The sequence below is a fragment of the Thamnophis sirtalis genome, unplaced genomic scaffold (assembly GCF_051295495.1).
Source record: "Thamnophis sirtalis isolate CommonGarterSnake01/CBP01778 unplaced genomic scaffold, rThaSir2_p1.2 scaffold_5, whole genome shotgun sequence".
Lineage (NCBI taxonomy): Eukaryota > Metazoa > Chordata > Lepidosauria > Squamata > Natricidae > Thamnophis > Thamnophis sirtalis.
Genome location: NW_028261385.1, coordinates 44,104,744 through 44,117,959, shown reverse-complemented (window position 1 = coordinate 44,117,959; position 13,216 = coordinate 44,104,744). Strand labels below are relative to the sequence as shown.

Here is a 13,216-nt window from a genome sequence, read left to right as displayed (position 1 = left end):
CTGGTGCGTCACATCTGAATGTTATTGGCGCTATAAGCGTCACGTGATAAAACCTGGCCTGCTGATTAGTGCTTCTTTATGCCTTGGGTTGCTTTGGAGGAAATTTTCAAGGGTCTTTCTTGTTTGCAAATCCCCTAATACTTTTTTTCCTGCCTACCCTGGTTTATTCAAGAAACAAAACCAGAAGCAAAATGGTGGATTTTTGGAAAATGCCACAGAGGTCTGGGGTTGGCCAGATCGAGAGGAATAATAGGGAGAAATGGTTAGGAAAAGCCTGGTACGAAGAAGAGACCCTGAAGCCCCATTTGAAACAGAACAAGTGGAGTTTGGAGGGCAGTTCAGCTTCATCAGATCCCGAAAAGGTTGAAGGTTACGCAGGTTTTTTAAAACCTGGAAAAATACTGCGCTCTTTATATTGGCTAAAGCTGGTCGTATGTTAATGCATTGTGAGACTCAGTTGAAATAAAATATTCTCTCTCCTCTTTTAGAACTTCCAGCATTTTTGAAGAACATGAAACAGTTTATTGCAGCCTTTGGCTTTTACCTCCTTTCTGAACCTTATGTTCTTTCTCAATATCAGGTTGGCATACATGGGACCATGTATTCTATCATTGCTGAGATTAGTATATAAACAAACTTGTCACATTTGTAATTCTACAATTATTTATTTAATTAAAATAGAAACAGCAGCAAAATGCAGCAGACCTGGTTCTGTCTGATAAGCAATATAATATAAAAAGTAATGTATGTTTCTTTAGGGAGCAGTAAGAGGTGATTATACTAATGCAGCTTTCCTTTCCAATTCAGTGGAAAATGCAGAGAAGGTTCATTTTCAATTAAGCCTTCTTGTCAGCAAGCCCAAGTTAAGCAATGTAGGTAGAGCTTTAGTATTGTGGAAAGTTATCACCCAGCCCTCTCCCAGAAAAATGAAATATCCTAGGAAATATTGAAAAGGCAGAATATTATATTCCCTGGATGTGAAAAGGAAGAAACATGTTTTAAATTGAGAATAGCTCCCTGTGGCTTCCTGCCTCCACCCACTTTGTCAATGGGCCATTAAGGCTAAACCCGTCCTTTATATAATAAAGAGTTCTCCCCTTCAGCTCCAGGGAGATGGGATTAAGGCATGATAATATTGGCTCTTTACCCAACTCCCCACATGGCATCTGAGAACTCAATCACACCTCAATTCATAACACAGCCTAGAGAGTTGCCCCTGCATGGCCCCATGGGAGTCTGACAACCAATCAGAATACAAATTCAAGATCAAAGGCCAGAGAGGGCATAAAACCATGGACTCAGCTTCTCTTCTCTTTTCTCCACCAACATTGAAGCATGTGATCACCTTTTCTGTTCAGGACTCAAGCCATGTGGTCCTGTCCACCAATAAACCATCTTTCCAAGCAGTCTCCATGTCTCCAGTGTCTTTTTCCCCACTTGGAGCCGAACCCAGGAGGACATTTCTTTCAACAATATATCAGTATATCAGATTTTATAATGTACATCAATATGTCAGATTTACTCATCAACATACCCATTACTTTATTCTGTTTTGGATATGTAGTTACTATGCAAAGTGTAAAAAGAGTTTTTAAAAAGCCTAAAAAATTAAGGGTTAAAAATGAAAGAATTAAGAAGAAAAAGACTTGCAGCACAAGCTACTTTACATATTTAGTATATTGTTTCCCTCCAGTAGATTTCTGTCCTTACAAACCATACTCATTTCTCTATAACACTTCATGAATTGTTTTTGTTCTTTAAACATCACTTATTGATGATCTCATCAATTCCATCTTATTACAACTTTTGGTCTTCCTTTTTTTCAATCTAACCACTTTTTATACATTAGTTTTGCAATTTGCTCTTTAGAAATTTTTTCTGTATTATCAAACCACCTCTAAGCATTTCTTTTGAATCAGTCACTCACTATTGCATTCAGTCACGTTCATTAATCACCCATTTGTTCTTGGTCCCATTTCTTCTGGTTTTACCACACATACGTAGGTACCATATTCCTGTTCCATTTATTTTGTTTTGGTTGACATACTTAACAGTCACACCATATAGCAAAGTCAACAAATGATTTAACAGAAAATCATTCTTCATTTTTTGTAAAAAGTATATAATACCTATCAGCATTTGCACATCTTAAAACCTTGCAATTTTTCCCTTTTATCCTGTCAATCACAGCTTTTATCTTTAATCTTTGTTTTCCTCTTCATTCTTGTTTTTGCATCATACATTTTATTTAATAAATCATTTGGATTCTTAACCAATCATAATCACATTCAGGCCCCCACAAACTGTCTTCTAAAGTCACCATAATTTTCATTATTTTTATTTTTATTTTGCCTTTTATTATTTTTACAAATAACTCAAAGCAACCAACATAGCCCATGCACCTTCTGTAGCCTATTTTCTCCACAACAACAACCCCATGAAGTGGGTTGGGCTGAAAGAGACTGGTCAAAGGCACTATGGATTATATTCATGAAATCAAATAAAGGGCAGTACATATACACTCAATGTTGAACCATCATTCAGCAGCCAATCTTCCACCTCATATTTTGCAAAACATTCAAGCCTATTCACTTTATCTTATACTTCCAATAAATAAAAATATATACAATAAGTTGATTCAAAATATAGTTTATAAAATATAATTTTATTTAATTTATTAAATTATGTAGCAAGTCCTATTTGATTTCATTTTTAAGTTTGAATGTAACCAGTGCTTTAAGGATTGAATGCTAATCAGTGTTTTGTCCCTATAGTATTTATCTTGCTCTACCCCCACCCCAGTCATATAACAGGTGAGTTAAATTGCTCTAAATCAAAGGAATATTTCAATATTTCAAACAAAACTTCCTAACATTTCTAAACTGATTTATTATTGGGTTATGTTTTTTAATAGAATAAAAACTGGGGTTGCTTTTAAAATATTTTCTGCTTATTTTGTCTTTCATTTAATGAGGGCATACTTGTAGGAAAGTTAAAAGTATAGGAAATATTTGATTTGGGATGAAAATATAAGTGGATTAATAGTGCAGTATTCTACAGCTGACCTTCCTTCTCTCTCTGTCATTATTTATCCCAAAAAGTCTTGGTGCTTTACAAAAAAGAGGCATAAGAAATAATGCATAATCATATATACATACTAAACCAAGGAGAAAAGTAAGAGGTGCAGAGACTAATGAAAGCTTACAATTAAATTTACTAAATAATAAAGAATAATCAAGCCAAGACAGAATCATGGGCCAAATGGCCTCCCATCAATTTTTGAAAGCAGCTTTTGCAAGGACTGGACAGCTACTGAAAAGCAGTACTCGCAAAACTTGTCACCCCACCCTCCTAACATTCTGAAGTAGTATCCTGCTATTAGATTTCTGGTTACATTGAACCATCCAGGCTAATTCCACTGCAAGAATGTGGGCTAGCAGATCAGTCATATTCTGAACAACTACAAAACATTACTCTGGTCCAGCTTTTCAAGTAGATTTGAATAGTGTTTGCCTAGAGAAAACTGCTGCCAATTCTTTGCCATTAAAATACATACTTGGCGCATGACACATGCTTCTCAATGGGATACAATTTTTATTTCAAACTACAAAGACAACAGGGCCATTATGAGTTAAATGAAACTTGGAAACAGGTTCTTTATCAATTATGGATAGAAAGATGGCTTTGACTGACATAAAAGGGCCACAGAATCTTTAATCTTGTCATTTTTATTAAATGGAATACTAGGACAACCAAATTACCTTTTTGTGCTTTTGTTCTACTCACTGATTTCAGACTGGCATCAGAACCATGTACCACTATGTACCCCAATTAAAGGCCCAGCAGACCAGTCACTCTTAGTATTGCTCTTTTTCAGTCTCCTCTAAAAACTTGACAAGGGAAAGAAGTAGCAGCAATCATTTTTTATTTCCCTTTTCTGGCAATTGCTGGTGAGGACTTTCCAGATACACAAATGATCAATGGAGATAATAGTAATGTGGTAGGCCTACAAAACTGGGAGTTAATATTGCTAGTAAACTTTTCTAACATTATATATAAAAATTGCCATGTTCAATTATCATCAGGAACAATGAGCTTCCTTTTAAAATCAATGCTCTTTAGACTTCTTTTAAAGGGCATCAAAGTAATAGCAACAGTTAAACACACAAAATGAGTGTTTCATGAGAATGCATGAAAAATGTGACCCATTTGAAGCCTGACATGTTTATTGCCTTATGAAAATGCTTTCTAGTTTTGGTGTACCTGAGTTTTCCTTTTTCTACAAAGCTGATAGACAAAAATAAGATGGAATCTGGATAAATAAAAAAATGGGAATTCATATGAGCTATTTATTTAATAAAAAATACTTCTCACAGTAGAAGTATCACTACGTTTTAAATCTCTCTGGCCAATTTATAAACATAAAATACAAAATGCAACCAAAACCCTAACCCCCAAATAATAAATAATCATAAAATGGTGTCAAAATGTTATGAGCAACTATCAGACATTGAGTTCCCTATAAAATAAAATACCATACTTCCTAAAAGCCAAACCATTGGTAGGGTTTGTACCTTTCATGGGAAAATATGGTAAAGGAATGAAGTCATGGCACTGCCCTATTTTCTTAAACCCTCAGAAAAGAGAAATCATAAGTTTTTTCTCTTGAGAAGAGTCCATTTTACTGGGAGGATGGAATCACAAATATATGAGACCCAATTCTTAGAAGGTTACACCCTGCTCCAAACACAACCTGAACCAAACCAGTCTTGTTATCAAGGTAAGATAGTTAGAAACTGTCCTACCTACTCAAGAATGGCTGCAATAGAAGAAAGAAATTCAAGAATTTCAGCCTTGACTTTACTGTAAATTGGATTTGCATTTGAAACATAGCAACCACCGGAACGCTTTTGTAACAGCTTCATTATTAGAGCTTTCACAGCCTTGGAACTTTTTGTACCAATTTCTTGCCCAGCCAGTCTAAAGCCACTTGATAGACATCCTGCATTCAAGCCAGAGCAGGGCAAATAGGTTAAAAACAACAGTGAGCAAGGATTTCTGCTACTTGAGCCAACATCTTGAAATGTGTCAATCAATAGATTTCACTTTTACAAAGCTAAAGTTATATTAGCAGCTTACTCTTAGACATGACTTACTCTTTATTTTAAATTGTATAGGATTTTATTGCTAATATGTGTTTGAACCTTGTGCTTTGATACAGCCTATAGCCATGATGGCGAATCTATGGCACACATGCCACAGGTGGCACACGGAGCCATTTGTCAGGGCACATGAGGCACACTGGCCAGCTGACTTCAGCCTTCTTTTGAGGCCATTTTTTGCCCTCTGGAGGCTTCCCTGAAGACAAACTTCCCTGCGAGCAAACTGGAAGTCCATTCCCGAACTTCCAGTTTGCCCATAGGGCCGGTTTTTTGCACTCTGGAGGCTCCAGGGAAGCTCCTGAAACCTCCAGAAGGCCTCTGGTGGGGGGGGGGAGGCTGTTTTCGCCCTCCCCGGGTTCCTATAAAGCCTCTGGAGCCTGGGGAGGGCGAAAAAAGCACGCCAAAAATGGGGGGGAGCGCTGGTCGTGCGTGAATGCGTGCTGAGGTCATGCGCATAGCATTGTGGGTATGGCACACCCGCACACGATCCCCCTGCACTCCTCCTGCTTTTGGCACATGAGCCACAAAAGCTTCACCATCACTGGCCTATAGGCTAATCAATAAAGCTATAATCTAATCTATATATGGATGTTCAGAAGTAAATTCCATTCAGTTCAGTTGCACTTATTTTAACAGGTTTAACATTTTTATCCAAAAGCTTAGGACCTGGTCAGTGTGTGGTGTGTGTGTGTGTGTGTGTGCGCACACGCGCACTATTGAAAAAAAAAACTTAACTTGCTAATTTTTTAAAATCAAATTATATCTCAGTTTTTTTAAATCAGTTGGTACTTTTCCCCCCTCTGACACGCTTAGGAAAACATGTGATTCTTTTTCTAGTAAAGGCAACTACAAATCTTCAACAGATTTTAATACAAATCAAATCACTAATAAAAAAAATCCTTATCAACAGGTTTCAGATGCACGGCCATATTTTGGCAGATACACCACCAAGCAAGCAAACAAGCAGTGGAGTCTGTGGAAGAAAGGGGGAGGGAGGGTTAAGGGGATGATTTCATTCAGATGTGAAAGGCAGCTTCACAAAGTGTGCGGAGAAACCTGGGCTCACTTCAGGTGGGTGTGAAAGACTGCGACTGTCGCTGAAGTGGGGTGGGGGGGAGGCTGAGGGGTGGGCAGAGCACAGGCGCGAAGGCTCTACCTCTCGTGGAGTGCCCACCCACGGTGAGTGCCAGGTGACAGGCAGAGCCCCTATATATGCTGCCGAGGCACGTCCATCCACACACAATCCGCGCGGCTGCTTTCTAAGAGTAAAGTTTGTTCCCAGTTTTGGCGGCCAGAGGGAGCCATGGCTGATGCGCTCGAGCCAGACAGCCAAACCCCGGGAGCCAACTTGTCCAGCCTTCAGCATCCCGCCTGGAACTTAAACCTTTCTTTGCCCTCCCGTTGGGCTTTGCCCGGACAGCCTGCGCAGACCATCGGGGCGGGCGTGATCATGCTGCTGGCGCTGGTGGGCAACTGCCTGTTGTTGTATCGGCTCCGCTGCGGAGGGTGCTGCTGCGGAGGTCGGTTCAGGAGGCGGCGGAAGATGGATTTCCTCCTGGCGCACTTGGCCATCGCCGATCTCTACGGCTGCGGGCTGGTGTTGCTCTCCCAGCTGCCTCCAGCAGAGGACGAGCGCGTTGCAGAGCCGGGAGACGCGGGGTGGGCGGCCGGAGACGCCACCTGTCGCTTGCTCCGCTTTCTTCAAGGCTCGGGGCTGCTGGCGCCGTCGCACATGCTGGTTCTTATCGCGCTCGAGCGACAGCGCTTAGCCACGGGCCCTCCGCCCCCGCAGGACCCGCTGCCGCCTTTCGTGCTCGCCCGGAGCGCCCTAGCCGCGCTGGGCTGGCTCTTGGCGTTGCTGCTTGCCCTGCCTCAACTCTTCGTTTACAGGCTGGCCCCGTCGCAAGCCGGAAGCCGCTGCCTCAGTATCTTCCCTCAGCTGCCCCGATGGCACGGACAGGTCTACGCCGTATACGAAGCCATCACGGGCTTCGTAGCTCCCGCCTGCCTCTTGGTCAGGACATGCAGCCGCATCGTCGCCACCCTCGGCGCTTCTGGATCCGAGGAGGAGGAGCCGTCGCACGAGGGTCCCGGCGGCAGCGCCGGACCCTGTCGCCTTGAGCTGCCTGGCGCCGCCGGCCCCAGCCCGCCGCTACTTCTGCGGCTTCTGCCGATCTCCAAGTGCGCGTCCCGCTCGCCGTCGGCGCCCCGAAGCCTGCCCCGCGCCCGAGTTAGGGCGCTGCAGCTGACTTTGGCGCTCGCCGCGCTTTTCGCGCTCTGCGGTTTCCCGCGTTTTATTTTGGAGTTGGGCTTCGCTTTTGCCTCTCCCGAGGTCGCCACCCACGAAGCCCGGACTACCCTGAGCAGCATGATGGCAGCCACCAACAGCGCCGTCAATCCCTACGTCTGCCTCTTGTTCCACAGTTACCGGCCCTGGGCGCGCCGGCTCCAGCGGAGCCTTTGCCGGTGCCCCGATGGACAACCCAGACGGCAAGCTCGCCCCCGGCAGCGACTCTCTCCACGGGCGGCCGCGGATCGTGCTGAACTTTGGCTCTGCCCTTGCCAAACGAAGACGCCTGCCATCGCAACATCCAGCCAGCTAGAGAAGGAGGAGAGCCGGGTTGTTGGCGAGAGCAGATTCTAAGACCGAGAGCCGACTTTGAAGAAGGCTGCATTAGAATCCACATAGAGAAGGTCAAAAGAAGGAGAAAGGACCTTTGGACAATTAGGATGGCCTTAAATCTGTTTGGGCTTTTAATACAATGTGCTCCACCAAGTTAAGAGTAAAATAGAAGATTCCAGCTGCTTGCTTGCCTGCAGATCACGTGTTCAAAGGCTTTTCTCCCTGAAAAAAGGAAGAAAAGAAAAGACACTGCACTTGCTCAAGAGCCCACTTTGAGCTGGGTAGTTCTTTCCAATTGCCTATTCAGTTATAAGAATTTAAGTCCATATAAAACTACATTACCATTGCAAATGAATTTTATTTTTACTGATCTGGCTCTTATCATAAGTGCTGATGTGGAATATCAGAATATCTCAACTAGATGTCTTCAGGCTGTCTGAGGTTTTGTTCATTTTACTCTATTGTCAATGTTCAAAGCAAATGGGATTGTTCGCACTTCCAGTAATTTGCATCCAAAATCTGTTGGATACAACAAGTTTCTGTTTATACACAACGGAGTGTAACACATGATGTAAGCTGTTTAATCTGTGGCATTCACTAAATTCAGACATTTCTCCTTGTACTTTGTAATATTTATGGACGTACACAAACTGGAAATTGTGTTTGCTTGTTTTGTGCACACAACAAATACTTGTAAGCTTAGTCAAACAATTCTGGGTAGGTCATAGAGCAGCCAGACAGAACACTGTAGGGCTTGTGGTTGTCCGACTTTGTCCAAAGCTATGGAAGCATCTTACTGGCAAGCAGGAAATGTTACTGCATGTTGGCCTTGTCTCCCTTTCTCTACACAATTTGTGGGCCAGCCCATCCACCAATCTCCCTGAAGCCTTTACTGCTATGCTGCTGTACTTCTGTCAGCCAATCCCCTGGCCCTCCCCTGATCATTTCATTCTCTCTTTTTCACTTAGCTCTTTCCAATTACCTGGCATTTTCCTTGCTATCTCCCAACCCAGAATGTTTCTGCCCCAAAGGGTATTCTTGGTTTGTGTTCAAATCAAACACAGAGAAATTCAATCCTTGCTTAGACTACGTAAATATATGCCAATCTAGGCATGAACCATCAATACAGCACATACTAGTTTTATTTTTCATATTTCCAGACAGGTAGAGAAACAAGAGGGTTACTTTTGTTGCTATGCAAAGAGATTGTATTATTAATGCCTTCTGTTATTTTGTCATATTCTACATATTAATTGCAAATAAATGTCCAATATAAAATGAGATATAGTTTATTATAATAAGAGTCCTTTCTGTTCATTGTAAAGGGTTTTACTTATATATTGACCTAATATGTATTATGAATCCCAGTAAAGGTTGCATTATTGATATGTGCACATGTGTAAACAACGACAAAAATCCACAGATATAAACGCAGAAACTGAAAGCTTTCAATAATGTTTTATAGAAATTCATCTCCTTTGCAATTAAATATTAGTTGTGTTACTTTAGCTATTAATGTATGTCTTGTTGATAAGCAACAAACATTGGCAATTGCAGATAGTGTAACAGTATTTTTACTTCTGAAAGCTAAAGTTGAAGGAAGGCTATAAGATTTAAGCAAAATTTCTTGGAAATATGTTTTCTTTAGCTTAGACTTGCAGTCCTCTCGCTACATGACTATAAAGCAGTATCAAAAGTAGTTCATCCTAGTCATTTTTTAACAATATGCTTCTGAATTGACTATAATATGGCAAGTTAATATTCTACTTATATTCCCCCTAGTTTTTCATAATAGATTTCCATATTAAAGAGGTACAGTACAACAAATCTTTGTGCAGGTGCTCTTAACCAGACTTGTTTTAACCACTCTATATCGAATGGCATTAGAATGGCTGCAATGGTACATTAAAAACAGAAAAAAAACAGAATATGTAAAATGGATAAAATCAAATCCACGATATGGAAACATATTTGTACTGGAAATGTACCCCAGAAGGGTTACTAAGGTTGATTGAAATCAATCCTCAAGGTGCTTTTCAAAAGGAAACTGGACGTTCTTGATTTTTTTCCCTTGAAAACATGTTCACTTTTCATCCAAGAAGCTTCTTCAGTTCTTCTTTTTCAGATAAATGAAGAAGCTTCTTGGATGAGAAGTGGAACGTTTTTAAGGAAAAAAGCTAAGAAAGTCCAGGTGCCTTTTGAAAAGCACCTTTGGGACAACCATGACCTGAATGATTGAGAATCTCCACAGACTTTAAAATGAATCATTGATAACAAGTACTGATCAGGACAAAATCCATCTTCTTAATATTGAAATCAGTGTCAACTTTTTATTCAATTGTTCCTTTCAGAGGCACAATTATGTTTCACTACATCTAAGATCAAATTTTTGGAAGTAGGGAAGGGATTATGGCAGCTCAGAAAGATCAGAAATTATTTTTCTCATAACAGAAGCAATGAAATTTTTTGGAGTGGCTTTCCTTTCCTACTCGCTTTCCTTTCTTTTTGAAACAGGATTCACTTGACCAATGATATTATTCCCCATGTTCAAATAATTATTAGACCCAATATCATGGCCGTGTAAGCTACAATGTGAATTCAGATTTCCTTAGCCAACTACCCTTGGAATCCCTAAGATGGTATCATGAGTATCAGTGGACTTGTAGATATCTCCTTTGGGGTCTACCGTCCCAATTCCTCATTAATGTTAAAATAATTTATTTTTTAAAAGAATTAAAAAGCAACTGTATTTTGTTATAAATCAAAGTGCTGTTTTCCAATATTTTGTTTCCAAGAATCCCATTGGGTGCTACATGGAATTGATAAATCTTTCCAGAACATAAAGACTACAACCGACTGCAGTTCAGTCTATAGATAGATAGATAGATAGAAGTTTATTTATATGCCGCCCTTTTCCCTGGGGGGACTCAGGGCGGCTCACAGTCCAAGGGGGAGGGGGAGACAAACTTTTTAACATATAAGACAATACATAATTAAAAAACACAACATTCATACCATTCGGGCGGGTTACAGTCTTAGCCCCAGGCCTGACGGGATAACCAGATTCTGAGGGCTGTGCGGAAGGTCTGGAGGGTGGTGAGGGTACGAATCTCCACGGGGAGATCGTTCCATAGGGTCGGAGCTACCACTGAGAAGGCTCTCCTCCGTGTAGTTGCCAGTCAGCATTGACCGGCAGATGGAACTCGGGGGAGGCCTAATCGATGAGATCTAATAGGTCGCGTGGAGGTAATTGGCAGTAGGCGGTCTCTCTATGGCTTGGAAGCATTTTCCTTCCACCCATTAAATGGGATAAAAGTTGTGGAGTGGGTAAATATTATTCAGAAAGGAAAGAAGGGCAGGAAGCATTCCCACCCATTTGTATGCTGTAAATGATACTTCTTGCTTGGCTATTTCCCATATAGCAGTTGTTAATGCGAAATGTGCATAAAATGCATTCTAAATTTCAAAAATGTCCACCAGTGGCACAAAAGGGTGACAATTTGTCTTACAGAGAAACCCCTCCCCCCTTGATGAAATGTATGGTCTAAAGGAGAAATACTGTTGTTCAGGCCCTCAAAAAAAATCAAATACTAAAATTTGTGTGATACATAGTTTGCAGAAACAAAATATAAAGATGGGAAAAAACAAAGTGGTAAACATTGAAAACCACTGAAATCTCTCATTGACTATGGCTTAAAAGTTGACAAAAAGTTCTGAATATGAGCACTTTATTATGACAAAGTGGGAGAGGCAAATTCAGCAGAGAAAAGAAAGGGAGGGGCTTTTTTTAAAAAAATCCATCACTTCATTACTCTCACTGTGTTTCTCAACCTTGGAAACGCTTAAGATGCATAGATTTCAACCCTTAGGATTCATGCTGACTAGATAGATACATCCATGTATTTTTCTTGATAATAGTAGTAGTTAGGGTTTTTTTTACTCTGAAGTTAGTCTTATGATTTCTTGATGGCCTTTCATCAAAGTGTTAATCAGGCCCTACCTTGTCTAACCTTTAACCCGAGACCAGTCCAACCACGGGCTGCCTTCTTCTGAGACCTTAATGGAAAGACTTTTGCTACCTAGAAAGAATAAACCTTTGTACACATCCAAATATGCCCACATGTTGGGTGAGTGAAATCTTATATTTCCATTTTCTGAGTGTTCATACTGTAATGACTAGTGTATCCCTTGTTCATATATCCCATATGCCCAAAATGTTAGATATAAAATAAAATCCAACACAATATTTGGATTATGGACTAAATGAAATCAATGAGACCAGTTGATAATTACTAAATCAATGTACTTTTATATATTTATAAGCAAAGTCAACTGAGTGCTGATAATATAACATTGCTGTTGTGGACAATACTATTATCTCTGGCTTCTGGTCATGCCTCATACCAAGCTCCAATATGCCTCAGAATAAAATACTGCTGGATAATAGTTCTCATGTTCCATTTGTGGGATCCTTTTGAATATCTGATACATATGGTAAAAGGTAAAGGTTCCCTTCGCACATATGTGCTAGTCGTTCCTGACTCTAAGGGGCAGTGCTCATCTCCGTTCCAAAGCCGAAGAACGCTGTCCGAAGTCTCTGTGGTCATGTGGCCAGCATGACTAAATGCCAAAGGCACATGGAACACTGTTACCTTCCCACCAAAGGTGGTTCCTATTTTTCTACTTGCAATTTTTATGTGTTTTCGACTTGCTAGGTTGGCAGATAAGTATGAGGGTAGTGCTAATGCACTAAAAAGGCTTCTGGTCAGGTCCTGCATTCCTAATGGGATGATTTTTTTTCTTGAAAATGACAAAAATCATATAAGGAATTGCTCTTTAATAATTTCAGCCAACATCTTGATTGTTCGAAACATGTCTGGGAAGCAGTTTTTCACACACTATCATTGCTCAAAGAGTGGCCAAATGTTTTCATGCAACCTCCTACAGTGGGAAGTACTTTATCTTGGAAGACTTACTTATGAATCACTTAGATCATTTGTTCTCAAGTAGAGATAAAATGCTTAGAAAAAAGGGGACAAGGGACAAGAAATTAGGCTTTGGCCTTTTCTACTGCTCCAATTCATATATGATTGAAAGGCTGTTCTTAGTATACTATTTAGCCTAAAAGTCTAGTTTTAGCACAATATGCTTTGCAGAATGATGTCCTCGTGTTTGCTGTGTCCACTTTATTTGGCTTCTCTAAACTATTATATTGCAATAGACTGCAGAGCTGCTATGGGATTTCCCCTATCCTTAGCAAGCGATCATATTCTCATCTCAGCAAGTCAGTAAAAGTATAAAAATTGGTTCACAAGATCATTTGAATTACCCTCTTGCTCCATTTCTTTCCTTTGAATGTGAGTCTATTGTATTATGTGTGAGCAGTGCTAGATTTTTTAAAATTAAAAATAATATGCATAAGATTAAAGGA

At 40.5% G+C, this 13,216-nt stretch overlaps 1 protein-coding gene across 1 annotated transcript; it reads left to right on the top strand.

The window, feature by feature from the left end:
- Positions 1 to 6,001: 6,001 nt before the first annotated feature.
- GPR150 (G protein-coupled receptor 150) lies at positions 6,002 to 9,645 on the top strand. The gene has a single exon (XM_087715728.1). It carries the CDS (start codon positions 6,466 to 6,468, stop codon positions 7,804 to 7,806), a length of 1,341 nt encoding a protein of 446 aa, XP_087571854.1. The 5' UTR covers positions 6,002 to 6,465; the 3' UTR covers positions 7,807 to 9,645.
- Positions 9,646 to 13,216: the final 3,571 nt, after the last annotated feature.

Coding starts and splice junctions, on each gene's coding strand:
- GPR150 (XM_087715728.1), top strand. CDS start 6,466: ATGGCTGATGCGCTCGAGCCAGACAGCCAAACCCCGGGAGCCAACTTG.